Source organism: Eleginops maclovinus, chromosome 6, assembly GCF_036324505.1.
Source record: "Eleginops maclovinus isolate JMC-PN-2008 ecotype Puerto Natales chromosome 6, JC_Emac_rtc_rv5, whole genome shotgun sequence".
NCBI classification, from domain to species: domain Eukaryota; kingdom Metazoa; phylum Chordata; class Actinopteri; order Perciformes; family Eleginopidae; genus Eleginops; species Eleginops maclovinus.
The window spans coordinates 23,973,905-23,994,016 of NC_086354.1; the positions used below are offsets into that span (position 1 = coordinate 23,973,905).

The window sequence follows — 20,112 nt, forward strand, 5'->3', positions numbered from 1 at the left end:
ACTCTTACCTAGATACAGCGAGGCGTTCTCCTTCTTCACGTTGTCGTCCAGGTAGGTGGGCCCCAGGGTGTAGATGGGCGTGGACCCCATGCCCACCAGGATCTGAGCGATGACGAACAGCGCCACGTACAGGTTGTGCTCGTTGCCTTCCTGGTCTCTGGGACAGGAAGTGATGTCGACGCGGTCCCTGCCGCTGCCGTTGGCGTTCATGCACAGACCCTCGTTTCCGGCGGACGAGTTGACCTCCTGGATCTGGTAGGGCGGGGAGATGAAGTGAGGTAACGAGAAGAGGGCGGCACCAACAGCGATGAAAATCCCGCCGACCGCCAGCCAGCGAGGCCTCTGACCCCGCCCGCCGAAGTAGCTGATGAAGACGACCACTAGGAGGCTCCCGATGTCGAAACAGCTGACGAGGAGGCCCGATTCGGAGCTCCTGAGGCTGTACCTCTTCTCGATGGTGGTGATGACGCTGCTCAGGTAGCCGGACACCATGAGTGACTGGATGAACGTCAGGTAGCACATGCAGAACAGGAAGCAGCGAGAGTCCTGGAGGATTACGCTCATATACTTCCTGCTGGGCAGGCGGATCCGAGCCAGAGCTGAAGCCAGAAACCCCGGCGGCTTCCTCCTAGCCATGTTTTTACTCCTTCGGGTCTCCGTGTTCTCCATGTAGGAGCTCGGTCTGTTCAGCGCCGACTTCCCCGACTTGGGCAGGTAGTTTGTTCTGGTCGGGGACTCGGCCTGAAAAGACTCGGTCTTGGCCGGGAGCTGGATGAATTCTGCGCTCTCTTCCGCTGTAATGGACACAGAACTAGCCAGTAAGGTTTCCTCTTGAGGCCCTTCTTCATTTAAAATGGGCAAACTTTTACATTGGAAGTCTGTCACCGTCTCCTCCATCTCGCTGGAGAAGTCGTCCTCCTTCTGCAGGGATTCGGACAACTCAGCATCCTCGTGGTCAGCCATTATTTCCAGTCACCTTTCTTTTAGGGGTTAGAAAAAATAACCAGTTCCACGCCTCACAATTCAGGGGCTGCTGTCCATTACATTCATTATTTATAGGTACTCCCACATAAACTGTCTGGCACACAAAGAGGCCCTAAAAAAAAAGCCAACCAAAGGGGGAGTAGACTCACAGTTTATCTGCAGTGCAGGCTGGACAGCATCTGGTTATCTCGTCATGCACACTTCTGCCACCATCTAATCCGGAGGTGGAAAACACTCAGGCCTGATCTGCTCGGCCAGCTGATCTCCAGGTTTCCCTGCAGATGCAAAACATTTCCACTCGATGGCTTCCCTCAGCAGGACGCTTCTGCTACGGCAGGGATGAAATGAACTTGCAGAGCATCCCTGACACCCCCTGCCGATGAAGATCACACTGTTATAATAAAGCTTGGGGAACATTAGACGATGGTGCACCCCCTTCTCCTCCTAACTCCTCCCCAAGTCAAGGGCATCACTCCCCCCCCCCCCTACCCATCCCGATGTTATCTCCGCACCAGCTGTCTTCCAGTTGTCATTTAGTTGCAATATTTCTGCGTAAATACCCGGAGATCTGTATGTGAAAAAATGGAAAAATGGTACCGTGGAAGAGTCGTCGAGGGAAAGCAGTGTGAAAAGGAGACTGGTGCTGGGATACTAAAGGCTGCCCAGAAACACCGCAGTGCTCAGCTCCTCGCAGTCGCTGTTTTGAAAACAACTGCGTCAAGCTGCCGAGATTAAGCAATGGAGACAGGAGAGGGGGTTTCAGAATAAAAGCCTATCGTGTACTCCAGCTGTGCTGTGACGTATAGAAGACAGAACACTGATATTATAAGTTTTGTAGTAAAAAGTAAGTTTCTTTTAGGCTGAGTCAAAAAAAAAAAAAAAAGGAATATGTAAAGTGTAATGTGTATTTCACCATTACATAGTGAATAGCCTAACATTTGGCAATATATATAGTATTTTTAAAAGTCTAACCATACTTTTATGCAGTACACTAAGTGTACATGTTCAGCAGATTGGTATTACAAGTATTAGAAATTATTCTATTCTATTCTGTATATTTTATGTTTAGTTACTCCTCTGAATAAATGTATTTTTTACTGAGAATATTTACATGTTTTTTTTATTGTATTGTTTATCTTTATTTAATTTGTATTTTAGTCTAATGTTCTAATTCCTGTTTATTGCTGCTTTGACAAAATAACTTCCCAACTTCGGATACATAAAGTATATACCTTTATTTTGAAAGGTACAACCGGAAGTCTCTCTTCACTCGACGGTTAACGTCCAAGCTAACGGCTAACCCGCAGAGATAACGTTCACTTGTGTGTAAAACAGCAACAGCAACAATATTAACTCATCAATTCACCCACCTGAAATCTCCGGAGCGACGACACGGTTCTTTAAACATTCATGTCCGAGTTAAACCACAAACTCTTGAAGGACATGCGGTTAAAACTGGACAAAAACACCTTCATATTAAATAAAATCTCATTCCGTTAGACAGAAAACACAGGAAGCACTTCAAAATAAAAGCACGAATGTGTGGGATTTAAAGGAGGCTGAACGTAATCTCGACACAATGACTACTTTTACTGTCGTTACTTTAAGTAGATTTAGATGCTAATGCGTTTGTACTTTTAGTTGACGAACATTTTGAATGCAGAACTTTTACTGTAACAGAGTATTTCTACACTCTGGTACTCCTACTTTTACTCAACTATAAGACCTGAGTACTTCTACTTATACTCAATTACAACATCTGAGTACTTCTACTTTTACTCAAGTACAAGACCTGAGTACTTCTACTTTTACTCAATTACAAGATCTGAGTACTTCTACTTTTACTCAAGTACAAGACCTGAGTACTTCTACTTTACTCAAGTACAAGACCTGAGTACTTCTACTTTTACTCAAATACAAGATCTGAGTACTTCTACTTTTATTAAAGTACAAGATCTGATTACTAGTCCCACCAAATAATATATCCAAACTCAACTCAATGAAGCCATGAGAACACTTTGTTCTAAATCTGTGCTGCAAATAAAACGGAACAATGATTCCAAATGTATAATTTAATGAAATAAATCATCACCTTCACAACTTATATCGTACACTTTACCATGGCTGATTACTAGGTCAGGATGTGATGAAACATCCCAGCTTTCACAGCAAACGAAATCCCCAAATCTCAATTTAAACCAAGGATAACGAGAAACATAATCAAAAGCATATTATGTGAGTATTACATTCATTAAATCATGCAGCAAAGGTCATATTGATGTTAAAATAGAGACTAAAATGAAACAAACGGCATCTTATGAGATAAATCAGTGTTAGATAAGATGATATGTGATAAAAAGTACATCATTTGCATTTCCTTCCAAGATAAAAAATAATAAATCAGCATTTGAAAACCCTAACCATATCTAAACACAAAATACTCCTTATGAAAAGTAAAAGGCACCAAAGCACACCTGAGTTTTGTGACAGTGGGAAACATATGCAAAGAGGGACCTCTGGTGGGGGATTTAAAATCTGCTAATAGCTGACGGAGCAGAGGAGAAGCCATATTACTCACTAACCCATACCCATGTATAGATAGAACCACAACAATGTAGAAGAGCGACCTAACGCACCAAATCTGAAGCAACACATTTCTACCTTTACTGCAAATCAAATATATAAGTAGTAGTAAAGTGAATGCCCCGAGTACATTTCCAAAGTGTTTCCTGTATCTGAAAACTTGATAACGGTCTTTAAACTCTCAATTTTAAATCGACAAATGCATAACTTACACAAATACATACTTTTAGACATTCCCAGTGTTGTTACCAGATGTCTGCTTTAGTCCTTAGACAGTAGGTCAGTCTTTCATTAGTATTTCTTCTGCAATGTCCAGCCTCTGACCCAGTCCAGGGGGGGGTCACTTTTTAACCAGTTCCTTGTGATGGCCTTTTTTACACCTGCAGGATCAGGATTTTAAAAATGTCTTCCTTTCCTCTTTGCATTTACCAAACTGTTTTCCAGCATCTGAGGATTATCTATTTTCCTCTCAATGACTTCTTAAGCTCACAACATCTCAGCAGTGTTTCCGATGGAGGATTAACACGAAGTCCTGCGTAGAGAGGCTGAGCAAAGGGGGTCTTGACTCTGTGCAGGAGGGTCATCATGGTTTCCTCTGAGACGCTGTAGAAGGACAGAATACCTGCACTTTGATCCAGGTACACCCCGACCCTGGAGGACTGAGGACCTGGGACTGGAGTTGCGATATTGTTATGTCTGAAATCATAATGACCTTTGTAAAAACCTAATGCCCATGACTTGTCACTATCTCCAAATTTTCTTTCACAGTGTTATCATCTTTGTACGCTACAGCCACTGCAACTCCTCCCACACCTTTCTCCACCTCCCAGTAACAACGTCCAGGTAGACTCTCTCTACTCAGGACCTGCCAATCAATGAACCTGTCTGTGTGACTAGGATAAATTTGTGCTAGCATTGCAGTTATTTTGTGGTTCCCCTCAGATAACAACAGACGTGCGTGTGCTGTGTTCTGATCCAGAGTGATTTTATGTGAGTATCTTAAGAAATCAGCTCCGGTCTTGGGCTGTGGTTGTGACAGCAATATGTCCACATCACCCACTGTCAGAGAGACGTTTGTCCATTTCTCTCTCAGAACATTTAGAAGTCTTTCTCTGAATTTTGACAACGCTGCTTTCACATCTTCGAGGAAGCGCAGAGGAAGGACGTTGATGCTGGATGAGTCTGTAGATTCACTGAGAGGTGGCAGTGAGGGATAGCTCTGAAGAAACTGGGTGTGATCCTCTGTGTGAGAGAAATCCTCCAGTGCAGCGTCTTTCTTCTTCAGCTCAGAGATCTTCTGCTCCAACTTCTCCTGAAACTCTCTGACTCGACTCACTTCAGTTTCCTGCTGGGATCTGACCTGCTGCTTCACATAAGAGCTTCTTTTCTCCATGAGACTGATCAGCTCAGTGAAGATCTTCTCACTGTCCTCCACTGCTTTATCAGCAGAGCAGTTGATGGCCTTTACCTCCTCTTGAAGGAGCTTCACATCCTTCTCTATGTCCTGGATCCTCTGCTGGAGGTTTTGTCGACTCCCCTCCAGCTCTCTCTGCCTCTCAGTCCTCTCTGCTGCAGCTGACACTGTATCGTGGCCTTTATGTTCATCCACAGAGCAGAGGTAACAGATACACTGCTGATCAGTGCGGCAAAACATCTTCATCACCTCGTCGTGACGAGAGCAGATGTTCTCCTGGAGCTTCTTGGAGGGCTTCACCAGCTTGTGTTTTCCAAAGGCAGGAGATTCATAATGAGGCTGGAGGTGTTGCTCACAGTAAGAGATCAGACACATGAGACAGGACTTACTGGCTCTCAGTTTTCTCCCAGTGCAGACATCACAGGCCACATCTTCAGGTCCAGCATAGCAGTGATCAGCAGGAGCTTCTTCAAGTCCAGTCTTCTTCAGCTCCTCCACTAAAGCTGCTAGTGCGGTGTTTTTCACCAGGACAGGCCTCGGTCTGGAGCTCTTCCTACAATGAGGGCAGCTGTAGACTTCCTTCTCATCTCTTTATCCCAGTGAGCTTGAATACAGCTCATGCAGAAACTGTGTCCACAGGGAGTAGTCGCAGGTTCCTTTAGTACTTCCAGACAAATCGAACAGCAAATTGCGTCCTGGTACAGCTGAGCTCCTTTCTGTGCCATTATACCTCCCTAACAGCGAGTGACAGTCTGCAGTGCATATAGCCTGCCAGCTCACTCTCTTCACAACAGTTGTGTTTCACCCACATCGAAACTGTAGTCCAGTGAAGGGGTGGGAACATGTGATTATCGGAAAAGGTGCAGCTTGCTATCTGTGAGATAAGCAGAAAGTATGATGGGTTTACAAGCTTAACTTCCTTCCATAAAGAGGAGTGATTTGCAAGATACAGGGTGTGTTTAAATAGTCCTTATTATGAGAGCATGAGTCAGTCTGTGCTGACTGAATGATCTTTGTGAAGTGGAACAAAAGGGACAATATTTCCCTTGAAGTGTAGTGTAGTATAAGTAAAGGGTAGAACACAATACTTTAAAGTACATCACCAAGATGAGTACTACAGTAAAAGGTCTGAGTCACTTTCCAACTCACATGTAATGAACTGTAAAATGAAATGTGTTTATTTATTTTCATAGATTGACTTTGTGTTTTGTATTTTTGATAGTCAAATCTAGAATAAAATCACAGAATAACTGTGTTCAGCCATCTCTGGCTTTTTGTATGTATTTAACTCCTATTTAAATACATACATAAATACTCTTAATTGTATTTTTTTTTTGTGTTCTTATTATTTTTCATGTATTTATATATTTTAAATATTGTGTAATATTATTATTACTATGTTCTGTATTTTGTAATCATTATTTAATGTACATTTTTATTCAAGTTATAATTATTATTAATGTTTTATTATTGTTTTATTTATTATTATTTTATTGTATTTATTCCCATTTTTTTCACTTCCCCCGGAGCTGGGGGAGCGTCACCTTGAGGCTGGACAGCCGGGCTGCCCCCCCCCACAAATCTGTTTGCAAATGTTTTGAATTGTCTGATATTCAGCTCCGTGTTTGTCAATCACCAAGGTGTGTTTCACTGTCTTTTGAAATTCATAATATATTTTTGTAATTGACCAAATCTCTCTCTCTGTCTCTTTATGTTTTCTGTACCATTTCTTTTTTTGTCCATCGGAGGTCGGGAGGGGGACGTCACCTACCTCCATCAACCTCTGGCAGTTAACAAATATATATACCTAAACTCAACTCAATGAAGCCATGAGAACACTTTGTTCTAAATCTGTGCTGCAAATAAAACGGAACAATGATTCCAAATGTATAATTTAATGAAATAAATCATCACCTTCACAACTTATATCGTACACTTTACCATGGCTGACAGGGTTGGGTCAGATTACTTTAAAATGTAATCGATTACTGATTTCAAATTACATGGTAATTTTTGTAATCAGTTACGTAATCAGTTGGATTACCAAAAACATGTAACGTAATCTGATTACTTTTAGATTACTTCCACAAGTATGCACCTTTAAAAGACACCGCCACAGAATTGACCAAAGAATTTTCATTTTATTTTTCACTTGATAATTTCATTACATCTATTTTGCTCTTAGTAAAGCTGTCAGTTTGTTAATTAACTACACATTTTATTAACTAAACATATCTTAAAACAGTCAACACATGTTCAACCCATCTGCAAATGAGGGTCAGCAATGAACTGAAGAACTCCCCTTCCCACCCCCTCCCTTCCCACCCCCTCTAGAAACTTTCTGACCTCGTCAGCAACACCACTTCTGACACTGGGATGTTCTGGTCCATAACTGAAGAAATCCTCATCTGACTGCGCAGAATTCCCACTTTCGTTCGCCTCAGGAATTTCATTTGGATCTAGGCGGCTTGCTTCTGATACCAACAGCTGGCGCACATCCTCTCTCTCAGGTTCTGCCAGCCACCACAAACGGAACTGTGGCATTGTTGCTGTTGCAATTTTTGCATCCTGACTGGTGAATGTCTGTGCAAAGCGTTTGTTTTTTTTGCTCTTAGTAAAGCTGTCAGTTTGTTAATTAACTACACATTTTATTAACTAAACATATCTTAAAACAGTCAACACATTTTCAACACATCTGCATATGAATCTTTTTTTTATGAGGGTCAGCACTGAACTGAAGAACTCCCCTTCCCACCTCCTCCCTGCCCCAATCCCCCCTTCCCCAGCCCTCTTCATCCTCCCCCAACCCAAGCCCTCCCATCCCTTACCTCTCACACACAGAATAGATGGAAGAGAGAGAAAAAAAACATCTGCTCATTAATCAAAGGCCACAGAAACAAGTTTCCTATTGTATCTCATCAGTAGCACTTGTTCAAAATGTTCATCTGTCAAGCGGTTCCTCTGGGGTGTAAGGATGTTGCCGCCATGGCTGAAGAGCCGCTCCACAGGTGCACTCGAGGGTAAGATGGTGTTATATTTCAGAAACAGCCTCTTCACCTTTGGAAACTCATTAAGGCAGTCAAGGCTCTTGCTTGTTCCTTCTAGAAACTTTCTGACCTCGTCAGCAACACCACTTCTGACACTGGGATGTTCTGGTCCATAACTGAAGAAATCCTCATCTGACTGTGCAGAATTCCCACTTTCGTTCGCCTCAGGAATTTCATTTGGATCTAGGCGGCTTGCCTCTGATACCAACAGCTGGCGCACATCCTCTCTCTCAGGTTCTGCCAGCCACCACAAACGGAACTGTGGCATTGTTGCTGTTGCAATTTTTGCATCCTGATTGGTGAATGTCTGTGCAAAGCGTTTGTCGATTGCTGCCAGGATGGTGTGAATGGCAGCATTGAAAAAGCGTGTTGAAATTCTCTGTTCACGTAGCTTCTTCTTCAGAGTAAGAAGTGTGGGTATCAGCAGTCCAAAGAAACATTTATGTTCTCCTTGCAGAAGGTCAAGGGCGAAAGAGAGAGGCCTCAGGACCTCTGCATATTCTTTCAAGAAGGCAATCTCATGGGGCAATAACCTGGTAACCTCCAGGCGGTCACAAATTTCCCCTAGCTGTACCTCACTGAAAGACACAACTTTTTGCACTGCATTATATTCGGAGTTCCAGCGTGTGACACATGGAACAATGAATTTCATCTTGCCTATCTCTTCAACTGCTTCAGCAGCCAGTGATGACCTGTGGGTCTTATTCCATAATGCAGAGCATTTGGCCATTGCACTGTTGTAGACTCTACGTGTTGACCCCTGTTTCAAAGCAGTTGTGAGATCCTTTGTTGCGATTAGGTTAAGTGTGTGCGAAGCACACCTTTGATGCGGCGGAAGAAAAAGGTGTACATGCTCATCGGTTTCCTCTGACAGAATGGTGTTAACATCTTCAAAAGTGACTTCTTCTTCTTCTTTATCATCATCATCATTTGCAGAAAATTCTTTGAAGGCTTTAACGAAATTGCTTCCGTTGTCTGTCACTGTTGCTGCTACTTTATGTTCGATGTTGTATGTGGTGTGGATTTCATTTATCTTTGCAGCAATGACATCAAATGTGTGTCTGCCTTTCATTCTGACACAGGCAAGAGCTGCAGATTTCCTGTCCAGCTCACCTTCCTCGATCCAATGGCATGTCATCCCAAAAAAGCTCCTATTAGAAGCTGTCCATATATCAGCAGTTGTGCAGACTGACTGCACTTGTTGTAATTTTGTTTTAAGTTTGTCTTTCATGTTCATGTATTCACTTTGAAGTTTAGCCATCAGTGTCTTTCTGGTCATCACAGTTTTCCCCCCACTTAATCCCTCAATAAGTCCTTTAAATGCTGGTTCTTCCAGTATGCTAAAGGACTGGACATCATCCACGATGAAGGTTAACATAAGTGAGTTAACCTTGGATTGTGAAATGTTGCTCTGAAATTGTGTGAGCCTCGCCTGCTTTTCTTTAGGTGGTCCAGTCTGTTGTTGATCTGTTGTGTCCAGCTCAGGCCTCTTCTCATACTTTCCAGCATGCTTTCTCTGAAATAATCACACAAGGGAAAAAATATTACTATTCTCTATTTATTATTATTATTTTGATCACACAATTATTTTCATTCTTTCATCATGACTCATTAATGTTTGATCAACTTCTGTTTTATCTGAAATACATGTTCTAGTGTGCTGTTTACACAGGCTGTAATGCAAAAGTTGCTGATATGAAACTTGGTGAAATTAATTATGAAACTGTCCCCACCGATTGCATTGACTTCGGGTCAGCCCGCGCATCAATGCTGGCTACCACGTATACCTCAACGTTAGGTTTATAAAAATGATTCGGGACGCCTCTGCGACCATTGTCTTTCCTCGCGGCTAGCACTAACATTAACCAAAACCAGGATACAATTCAATGGCAACCCTCTGCACGCACATTTTTTTCAGCACGGCTAAATGAATGTTCAGTTTAGCTTGCTAGTTTACTTAGATGGGTTGGAAATCAAATGAGTGGTGGTCACACAGCAAATGACTGAAAATTACACAGCATAACACTGCTATAATATTATCGTACATATCTAACTTCGATACACACTTGCTTGCGTTTCTTCACAAATGCGCCGTCTTAGTTTGAAATAAATATTAAGTGACACATAAGACACATACACGTAAGAGGGTGATAATAGTGTCGTTCCAAGCTAATAACTAGCTGCTAGTGTTAATAATAACGTTCAACTTACCTCGAGGTGTTTCTTCAGATTTGAAGTGGATGTCAACGCCGTTGACAGTACTTGTACTTTTGGTCTACACAACTTGCAAAGTACATATACATTGTTGTTCTCCACGGTCTTTAATTCAAAATTGTTCCGATATTGCCACGTATTAAACACATTTTTCCCAACGGGGGTCTGTCTACACATGTCGACGGCTCCTCCATCTTGAGTTTTGATTTGAACCGTTTGTTTGTCAAGAAACTACATAGGCAAATGGATGATGGTGCCATCTAGTGGATAAACGAATGAACTGCTTGTCAAATTAATAGATAGTTTGGCTGTCATAAAAAGTTTCATTGTTTGCAAGATAAAATGTAATCAGGTTATCCCCAACAATGTAACTGTAATCTAATTACGCATTTTTGTATTGTAATCTGGGCTGAATACAGTTACTTGATTTTTGTAATCTGATTACGTAATCCAGATTACATGTAATCAGTTACTACCCAACCCTGATGGCTGATTACTAGGTCAGGATGTGATGAAACATCCCAGCTTTCACAGCAAACGAAATCCCCAAATCTCAATTTAAACCAAGGATAACGAGAAACATAATCAAAAGCATATTATGTGAGTATTACATTCATTAAATCATGCAGCAAAGGTCATATTGATGTTAAAATAGAGACTAAAATGAAACAAACTGCATCTTATGAGATAAATCAGTGTTAGATAAGATGATATGTGATAAAAAGTACATCATTTGCATTTCCTTCCAAGATAAAAAATAATAAATCAGCATTTGAAAACCTAACCATATCTAAACACAAAATACTCCTTATGAAAAGTAAAAGGCACCAAAGCACACCTGAGTTTTGTGACAGTGGGAAACATATGCAAAGAGGGACCTCTGGTGGGGGATTTAAAATCTGCTAATAGCTGATGGAGTAGAGGAGAAGCCACTAACCCAACCAGGGTCACTTTTTAACCAGTTCCTTGTGATGGCCTTTTTTACACCTGCAGGATCAGGATTTTTAAAATGTCTTCCTTTCCTCTTTGCATTTACCAAACTTTTTTCCAGCATCTGAGGATTATCCATTTTCCTCTCAATGACTTCTTAAGCTCACATCTCAGCAGAGTTTCCGATGGGAGGATTAACACGAAGTCCTGCGTAGAGAGGCTGAGCAAAGGGGGTCTTGACTCTGTGCAGGAGGGTCATCATGGTTTCCTCTGAGACGCTGTAGAAGGACAGAATACCTGCACTTTGATCCAGGTACACCCCGACCCTGGAGGACTGAGGACCTGGGACTGGAGTTGCGATATTGTTATGTCTGAAATCATAATGACCTTTGTAAAAACCTAATGCCCATGACTTGTCACTATCTCCAAATTTTTCTTTCACAGTGTTATCATCTTTGTACGCTACAGCCACTGCAACTCCTCCCACACCTTTCTCCACCTCCCAGTAACAACGTCCAGGTAGACTCTCTCTACTCAGGACCTGCCAATCAATGAACCTGTCTGTGTGACTAGGATAAATTTGTGTAGTAGTGTTGTAGTAATAGTACATTTCCAAAGTGTTTCCTGTATCTGAAAACTTGATAACGGTCTTTAAACTCTCAAATTTAAATCGACAAATGCATAACTTACACAAATACATACTTTTAGACATTCCCAGTGTTGTTAACAGATGTCTGCTTTAGTCCTTAGACAGTAGGTCAGTCTTTCATTAGTATTTCTTCTGCAATGTCCAGCCTCTGACCCAGTCCAGGGAGGGGTCACTTTTTAACCAGTTCCTTGTGATGGCCTTTTGTACACCTGCAGGATCAGGATTTTTAAAATGTCTTCCTTTCCTCTTTGCATTTACCAAACTGTTTTCCAGCATCTGAGGATTATCCATATTCCTCGCAATGACTTCTTAAGCTCACATCAACTGAGCAGAGTTTCCATCTGGGCCAAAAAGAACAAGTCCTGCGTAGAGAGGCTGAGTGAAGGTGGTCTTGACTATGTGCAGGAGGGTCATGGTTTCGTCAGAGACGCTGAAGAAGGACAGAATACCTGCACTGTGATCCAGGTACACCCCGACCCTGGAGGACTGAGGACCTGAGATAGGAGTTGTGTGTTTCTTATGTCTGAAATCATAACGACCTTTGTAAAAACCTAATGCCCAAGATGTGTTATTATTTCCAATTGTCTCACTGTGATCATCTTTGTACGCTACAGCCACTGCAACTCCTCCCACACCTTTCTCCACCTCCCAGTAACAACGTCCAGTCAGACTCTCTCTACTCAGGACCTGAGACCTCATCAATAACCTGTCAGTGTGACTAGAAAAACTTTGTCCTAGATGAAAAGTTCCTTTTCGGTTTCCCACAGATAAGGACATTCGTTCGGTTGCTGTGTTCTGATCCAGTGTGATTTTACGAGAGTATTTTAAGAAATCAGCTCTGGTCTGGGGCTGTGGTTGTGACAGCAATATGTCCACATCACCCACTGTATAGACAATTGTCCATTTCTCTCTCAGAACATTTAGAAGTCTTTCTCTGAATTTTGACAACGCTGCTTTCACATCTTCGAGCAAGCGCAGAGGAAGGACGTTGATGCTGGATGAGTCTGTAGATTCACTGAGAGGTGGCAGTGAGGGGTAGCTCTGAAGAAACTGCGTGTGATCCTCTGTGTGAGAGAAATCCTCCAGTGCAGCGTCTTTCTTCTTCAGCTCAGAGATCTTCTGCTCCAGCTTCTCCTGAAACTCTCTGACTCGACTCACTTCAGTTACCTGCTGAGATCTGACCTGCTGCTTCACATAAGATCTTCTTTTCTCCATGAGGCGGATCAGCTCAGTGAAGATCTTCTCACTGTCCTCCACTGCTTTATCAGCAGAGCAGTTGATGGCCTTTACCTCCTCTTGAAGGAGCTTCATATCCTTCTCTATGTCCTGGATCCTCTGCTGGATGTTTTGTCGACTCCCCTCCAGCTCTCTCTGCCTCTCAGTCCTCTCTGCTGCAGCTGACACTGTATCGTGGCCTTTATGTTCATCCACAGAGCAGAGGTAACAGATACACTGCTGATCAGTGCGGCAAAACATCTTCATCACCTCGTCGTGACGAGAGCAGATGTTCTCCTGGAGCTTCTTGGAGGGCTTCACCAGCTTGTGTTTTCCAAAGGCAGGAGATTCATAATGAGGCTGGAGGTGTTGCTCACAGTAAGAGATCAGACACATGAGACAGGACTTACTGGCTCTCAGTTTTCTCCCAGTGCAGACATCACAGGCCACATCTTCAGGTCCAGCATAGCAGTGATCAGCAGGAGCTTCTTCAAGTCCAGTCTTCTTCAGCTCCTCCACTAAAGCTGCTAGTGTGGTGTTTTTCACCAGGACAGGCCTCAGTGTGGAGCTCTTCCTACAATGAGGGCAGCTGTAGACTTCCTTCTCATCCTCTTTATCCCAGTGAGCTTGAATACAGCTCATGCAGAAACTGTGTCCACAGGGAGTAGTCGCAGGTTCCTTTAGCACTTCCAGACAAATCGAACAGCAAATTGCGTCCTGGTACAGCTGAGCTCCTTTCTGTGCCATTATACCTCCCTAACAGCGAGTGACAGTCTGCAGTGCATATAGCCTGCCAGCTCACTCTCTTCACAACAGTTGTGTTTCACCCACATCGAAACTGTAGTCCAGTGAAGGGGCGGGAACATGTGATTATCGGAAAAGGTGCAGCTTGCTATCTGTGAGATAAGCAGAAAGTATGACGGGTTTACAAGCTTAACTTCCTTCCATAAAGAGGAGTGATTTGCAAGATACAGGGTGTGTTTAAATAGTCCTTATTATGAGAACACGAGTCAGTCTGTGCTGACTGAATGATCTTTGTGAAGTGGAACAAAAGGGACAATATCTCCCTTGAAGTGTAGTGTAGTATAAGTAAAGGGTAGTACACAATACTTTAAAGTACATCACCAAGATGAGTACTACAGTAAAAGGTCTGAGTCACTTTCCAACTCACATGTAATGAACTGTAAAATGAAATGTGTTTATCTATTTTTATAGATTGACTTTGTGTTTTGTATTTTTGATAGTCAAATCTAGAATAAAATAACAGAATAACTGTGTTCAGCCATCTCTGGCTTTTTGTATGTATTTAACTCCTATTTAAATACATACATAAATACTCTTAATTGTATTTTTTGTGTTCTTATTATTTTTCATGTATTTATATATTTTAAATATTGTGTAATATTATTATTACTATGTTCTGTATTTTGTAATCATTATTTAATGTACATTTTTATTCAAGTTATAATTATTATTAATGTTTTATTATTGTTTTATTTATTATTATTTTATTGTATTTATTCCCATTTTTTTCACTTCCCCCGGAGCTGGGGGAGCGTCACCTTGAGGCTGGACAGCCGGGCTGCCCCCCCTCACAAATCTGTTTGCAAATGTTTTTAATTGTCTGATATTCAGCTCCGTGTTTGTCAATCACCAAGGTGTGTTTCACTGTCTTTTGAAATTCATAATATATTTTTGTAATTGACCAAATCTCTCTCTCTGTCTCTTTATGTTTTCTGTACCATTTTTTTTTTTGTCCATCGGAGGTCGGGAAGGGGACGTCACCTACCTCCATCAACCTCTGGCAGTTAACAAATATATATACCTAAACTCAACTCAATGAAGCCATGAGAACACTTTGTTCTAAATCTGTGCTGCAAATAAAACGGAACAATGATTCCAAATGTATAATTTAATGAAATAAATCATCACCTTCACAACTTATATCGTACACTTTACCATGGCGGATTACTAGGTCAGGATGTGATGAAACATCCCAGCTTTCACAGCAAACGAAATCACCAATCTCAATTTAAACCAAGGATAACGAGAAACATAATCAAAAGCATATTATGTGAGTATTACATTCATTAAATCCTGCAGCAAAGGTCATATTGATGTTAAAATAGAGACTAAAATGAAACAAACTGCATCTTATGAGATAAATCAGTGTTAGATAAGATGATGTGTGATAAAAAGTACATCATTTGCATTTCCTTCCAAGATAAAAAATAATAAATCAGCATTTGAAAACCCTAACCATATCTAAACACAAAATACTCCTTATGAAAAGTAAAAGGCACCAAAGCACACCTGAGTTTTGTGACAGTGGGAAACATATGCAAAGAGGGACCTCTGGTGGGGGATTTAAAATCTGCTAATAGCTGACGGAGCAGAGGAGAAGCCATATTACTCACTAACCCATACCCATGTATAGATAGAACCACAACAATGTAGAAGAGCGACCTAACGCACCAAATCTGAAGCAACACATTTCTACCTTTACTGCAAATCAAATAATATAAGTAGTAGTAAAGTGAATGCCCCGAGTACATTTCCAAAGTGTTTCCTGTATCTGAAAACTTGATAACGGTCTTTAAACTCTCAAATTTAAATCGACAAATGCATAACTTACACAAATACATACTTTTAGACATTCCCAGTGTTGTTAACAGATGTCTGCTTTAGTCCTTAGACAGTAGGTCAGTCTTTCATTAGTATTTCTTCTGCAATGTCCAGCCTCTGACCCAGTCCAGGGAGGGGGTCACTTTTTAACCAGTTCCTTGTGATGGCCTTTTGTACACCTGCAGGATCAGGATTTTAAAATGTCTTCCTTTCCTCTTTGCATTTACCAAACTGTTTTCCAGCATCTGAGGATTATCCATTTTCCTCTCAATGACTTCTTAAGCTCACAACATCTCAGCAGTGTTTCCGATGGCAGGATTAACACGAAGTCCTGCGTAGAGAGGCTGAGCAAAGGGGGTCTTGACTCTGTGCAGGAGGGTCATCATGGTTTCCTCTGAGACGCTGTAGAAGGACAGAATACCTGCACTTTGATCCAGGTACACCGCGACCCTGGAGGCCTGAGGACCTGGGACTGGAGTTGCGATATTGTTATGTCTGAAATCATAACGACCTTTGTAAAAACCTAATGCCCATGACTTGTCACTATCTCCAAATTTTCCTTTCACAGTGTTATCATCTTTGTACGCTACAGCCACTGCAACTCCTCCCACACCTTTCTCCACCTCCCAGTAACAACGTCCAGGTAGACTCTCTCTACTCAGGACCTGCCAATCAATGAACCTGTCTGTGTGACGAGGATAATTTTGTTCTGGCGTTAAAGTTACTTTCTGGTTCCCCTCAGATAACAACAGACGTGTGTGTGCTGTGTTCTGATCCAGAGTGATTTTATGTGAGTATCTTAAGAAATCAGCTCTGGTCTTGGGCTGTGGTTGTGACAGCAATATGTCCACATCACCCACTGTCAGAGAGACGTTTGTCCATTTCTCTCTCAGAACATTTAGAAGTCTTTCTCTGAATTTTGACAACGCTGCTTTCACATCTTCGAGGAAGCGCAGAGGAAGGACGTTGATGCTGGATGAGTCTGTAGATTCACTGAGAGGTGGCAGTGAGGGGTAGCTCTGAAGAAACTGCGTGTGATCCTCTGTGTGAGAGAAATCCTCCAGTGCAGCGTCTTTCTTCTTCAGCTCAGAGATCTTCTGCTCCAGCTTCTCCTGAAACTCTCTGACTCGACTCACTTCAGTTTCCTGCTGAGATCTGACCTGCTGCTTCACATAAGAGCTTCTTTTCTCCATGAGGCGGATCAGCTCAGTGAAGATCTTCTCACTGTCCTCCACTGCTTTATCAGCAGAGCAGTTGATGGCCTTTACCTCCTCTTCAAGCAGCTTCACATCCTTCTCTATGTCCTGGATCCTCTGCTGGAGGTTTTGTCGACTCCCCTCCAGCTCTCTCTGCCTCTCAGTCCTCTCTGCTGCAGCTGACACTGTATCGTGGCCTTTATGTTCATCCACAGAGCAGAGAGAACAGATACACTGCTGATCAGTGCGGCAAAACATCTTCATCACCTCGTCGTGACGAGAGCAGATGTTCTCCTGGAGCTTCTTGGAGGGCTCCACCAGCTTGTGTTTTCCAAAGGCAGGAGATTCATAATGAGGCTGGAGGTGTTGCTCACAGTAAGAGATCAGACACATGAGACAGGACTTACTGGCTCTCAGTTTTCTCCCAGTGCAGACATCACAGGCCACATCTTCAGGTCCAGCATAGCAGTGATCAGCAGGAGCTTCTTCAAGTCCAGTCTTCTTCAGCTCCTCCACTAAAGCTGCTAACATGGTGTTTTTCAGCAGGACAGGCCTCAGTGTGGAGCTCTTCCTACACTGAGGGCAGCTGTAGACTTCCTTCTCATCCTCTTTATCCCAGTGAGCTTGAATACAGCTCATGCAGAAACTGTGTCCACAGGGAGTAGTCGCAGGTTCCTTTAGTACTTCCAGACAAATCGAACAGCAAATTGCGTCCTGGTACAGCTGAGCTCCTTTCTGTGCCATTATACCTCCCTAACAGCGAGTGACAGTCTGCAGTGCATATAGCCTGCCAGCTCACTCTCTTCACAACAGTTGTGTTTCACCCACATCGAAACTGTAGTCCAGTGAAGGGGCGGGAACATGTGATTATCGGAAAAGGTGCAGCTTGCTATCTGTGAGATCTGCAGAAAGTATGACGGGTTTACAAGCTTAACTTCATTCCATAAAGAGGAGTGATTTGCAAGATACAGGGTGTGTTTAAATAGTCCTTATTATGAGAACATGAGTCAGTCTGTGCTGACTGAATGATCTTTGTGAAGTGGAACAAAAGGGACAATATCTCCCTTGAAGTGTAGTGTAGTATAAGTAAAGGGTAGTACACAATACTTTAAAGTACATCACCAAGATGAGTACTACAGTAAAAGGTCTGAGTCACTTTCCAACTCACATGTAATGAACTGTAAAATGAAATGTGTTTATTTATTTTTATAGATTGACTTTGTGTTTTATAGCTAGAGTAAAATTAAAAAAATAACTGTGAAGTTCAATGCCATCTCTGGCTTTATGCATTTCATTTTTTTATACGTTGTATTTTGTGTATGTTGTATTATTTGTTTTTTATGGAAATTTGATTTAACACCTTTTATTATTATTACTATGTTTGGTATTTTGTTATTATTATTATTTGATTTTTTTAATCCATTTTTCACGCCCCTCAGAGCTGGGGGAGCCCCCCCTCACATATCTGTTTGCAAAGGTTACGTTTGTCTGATATTCAGCTCCGCGTTTGTCAATCCCCAAGGTGTGTTTCACTGTCTTTTCAAATTCGTAATGTCATTTTTTATTTGACCAAATCTGTGTGTGTGTGTGTGTGTGTGTGTGTGTGTTCTCCTGAGGTTGTGGCAGGTAGGTAGCTAAGTATTCAGCTGTCAGTACTGCTCTCTGTGAGCTCTGCTAACAGGATGTTTGTTTTTAAATTTCGACAGTTTTGTGTTTGGACTGGTTAAAGTGTTGTGCATTCTGTCAAAAAGTGCAACTCAGAAACGTTCCTCTTGGGGGAGCCATTGTTTTTTTGTACAGTCTGATGGCCGGGCTATGCTCACTGAGTCTGTACAATGGTTTGCCATTATTACACAGGTGAGGGTGAGAGTGATCGTACTGCAAACACAGTCAAGATGATTTTCCGCAGATGCAGTTTAGCTGAGGTTCATTGAGACTCTACAACACCAAAGCGGTGGTGATGAAGGAGTTGTATGGGTTGAACTGTTGGCTCTCTTCACGTGTTCCTCCGTTACTTCTAAGCAGTGACGTTTTTTTGTACAAAACTGGTGGGGCACGAACAACTTAGATATGTATAGGCTTGTTGTTCCTTAATACATGGAGTAAAAAGCGCTATCACAAGCGAAACTTAACAATAACAACTACCGTATTGCCTCAGCATGAAAACACCAGACTGTATAAAGGAAACAGCGACCCGCGTCACCGTGGTTACAGTATCAATCGATCCAGCAGATCGATAGCCTAAAGCCTAAACACACACTATCAACTTAAACTCTGCTTTTACTCACCAAAGCTCCAGTACAGGGTCAACTTCTTTCATTTTCTGTCTGGAGTTTTTACCGCTGGTGATGTACTCGAAGCGCTCTCGTCTGCTCTTCATAACTACACTTTTCGCGCCACACACACTTCAGCCAATCAGCTCTGACGATGACGTTTAGAACAGAAACTCTGAGCATGCGCAGTGTAGTTTCAGTACACATTTGCTAGCCTCGCATCGCCCGCAAAACCAGTTATTTCACCAAAAAACTCACATTCCCAGATTGCATTGTACGTGTTAAGATTCAGACTACAACCAAACATAGTATAATATTATATATTTTGAAACTGGAGTTTTTCCACGTCTTCCTGCAGCTGGTCAACAAGAGAAATGTGAAAACTGATGCCCACCACAAGAGAGCACCGTCATCCTGCTCCCAGTGGAGGTTAAAAGCCCTCAGATCACTTCGAGTTAAGGACTAAAAACGATGTCTTTAAAGTTTACACTGATAAAACCTGTAAAGAGCAGAGGTGGAAGAAGTACTCAGGTAATTTACTAGAGAATAAAGTACAGGAATACATCCAAATCTTTTATCTAATAAAAATGCAGACTTTAGGAAAATGTAAAAAATCTGATAAGTCAAAATCCAATATGCAACTGTCAGTCACCATTGGTATTATATTACTAAAATATCTGAATATGTGTCAGTGTCTCCATCTATAGCATATTTTTTACTACCATTACTGCATACACTACAATAGATCATCCCATTAAATGTCAATAAAACTGACTATAATAAACCTGATTAGAAAATACAGTTATTACAGTTATATGAGACTCGAGTGTGGTGCTAAGCCATAAAGAATTTAACATACAGTACAGTCATTTGGGAGATGTGATATGATCTCCCAGTCTGTCAGGATGGAAACCTCCAGTAAATATTTAATCAGCAATTCGGGTCGCCTTTCAAATATTCATGAAATCTAATCAACTTAATC

At 41.9% G+C, this 20,112-nt stretch overlaps 3 protein-coding genes and 1 pseudogene across 3 annotated transcripts in view; all 4 read right to left on the bottom strand.

Annotated features, from left to right (window-relative positions):
- LOC134865401 (solute carrier organic anion transporter family member 5A1-like) overlaps window positions 1-2,695 on the bottom strand; it is a 30,974-nt gene extending 28,279 nt beyond the window's left edge. The window contains 2 exon segments of the mRNA XM_063884891.1: window positions 9-1,357; window positions 2,355-2,695. Of these exon segments, the coding sequence (XP_063740961.1) occupies window positions 9-963 (955 nt within the window). The 5' untranslated portion in view covers window positions 964-1,357; window positions 2,355-2,695.
- A 346-nt stretch (window positions 2,696-3,041) lies between these two features.
- On the bottom strand, window positions 3,042-5,882 carry LOC134865403 (tripartite motif-containing protein 16-like; annotated as a pseudogene).
- Window positions 5,883-10,708: 4,826 nt separating this feature from the next.
- LOC134865404 (tripartite motif-containing protein 16-like) lies at window positions 10,709-14,717 on the bottom strand. Its single transcript, XM_063884894.1, has 2 exons — window positions 12,509-14,717; window positions 10,709-11,713 (listed from the first exon to the last, which is right to left on the bottom strand). The coding sequence occupies exons 1-2, from the start codon at window positions 13,781-13,783 to the stop codon at window positions 11,336-11,338; spliced, it is 1,653 nt and encodes a 550-aa protein (XP_063740964.1). The 5' UTR covers window positions 13,784-14,717; the 3' UTR covers window positions 10,709-11,335.
- Window positions 14,718-14,933: 216 nt separating this feature from the next.
- LOC134865402 (tripartite motif-containing protein 16-like) lies at window positions 14,934-17,852 on the bottom strand. The gene has a single exon (XM_063884892.1). It carries the CDS (start codon window positions 17,599-17,601, stop codon window positions 15,946-15,948), a length of 1,656 nt encoding a protein of 551 aa, XP_063740962.1. The 5' UTR covers window positions 17,602-17,852; the 3' UTR covers window positions 14,934-15,945.
- Between the last annotated feature and the right edge of the window lie 2,260 nt (window positions 17,853-20,112).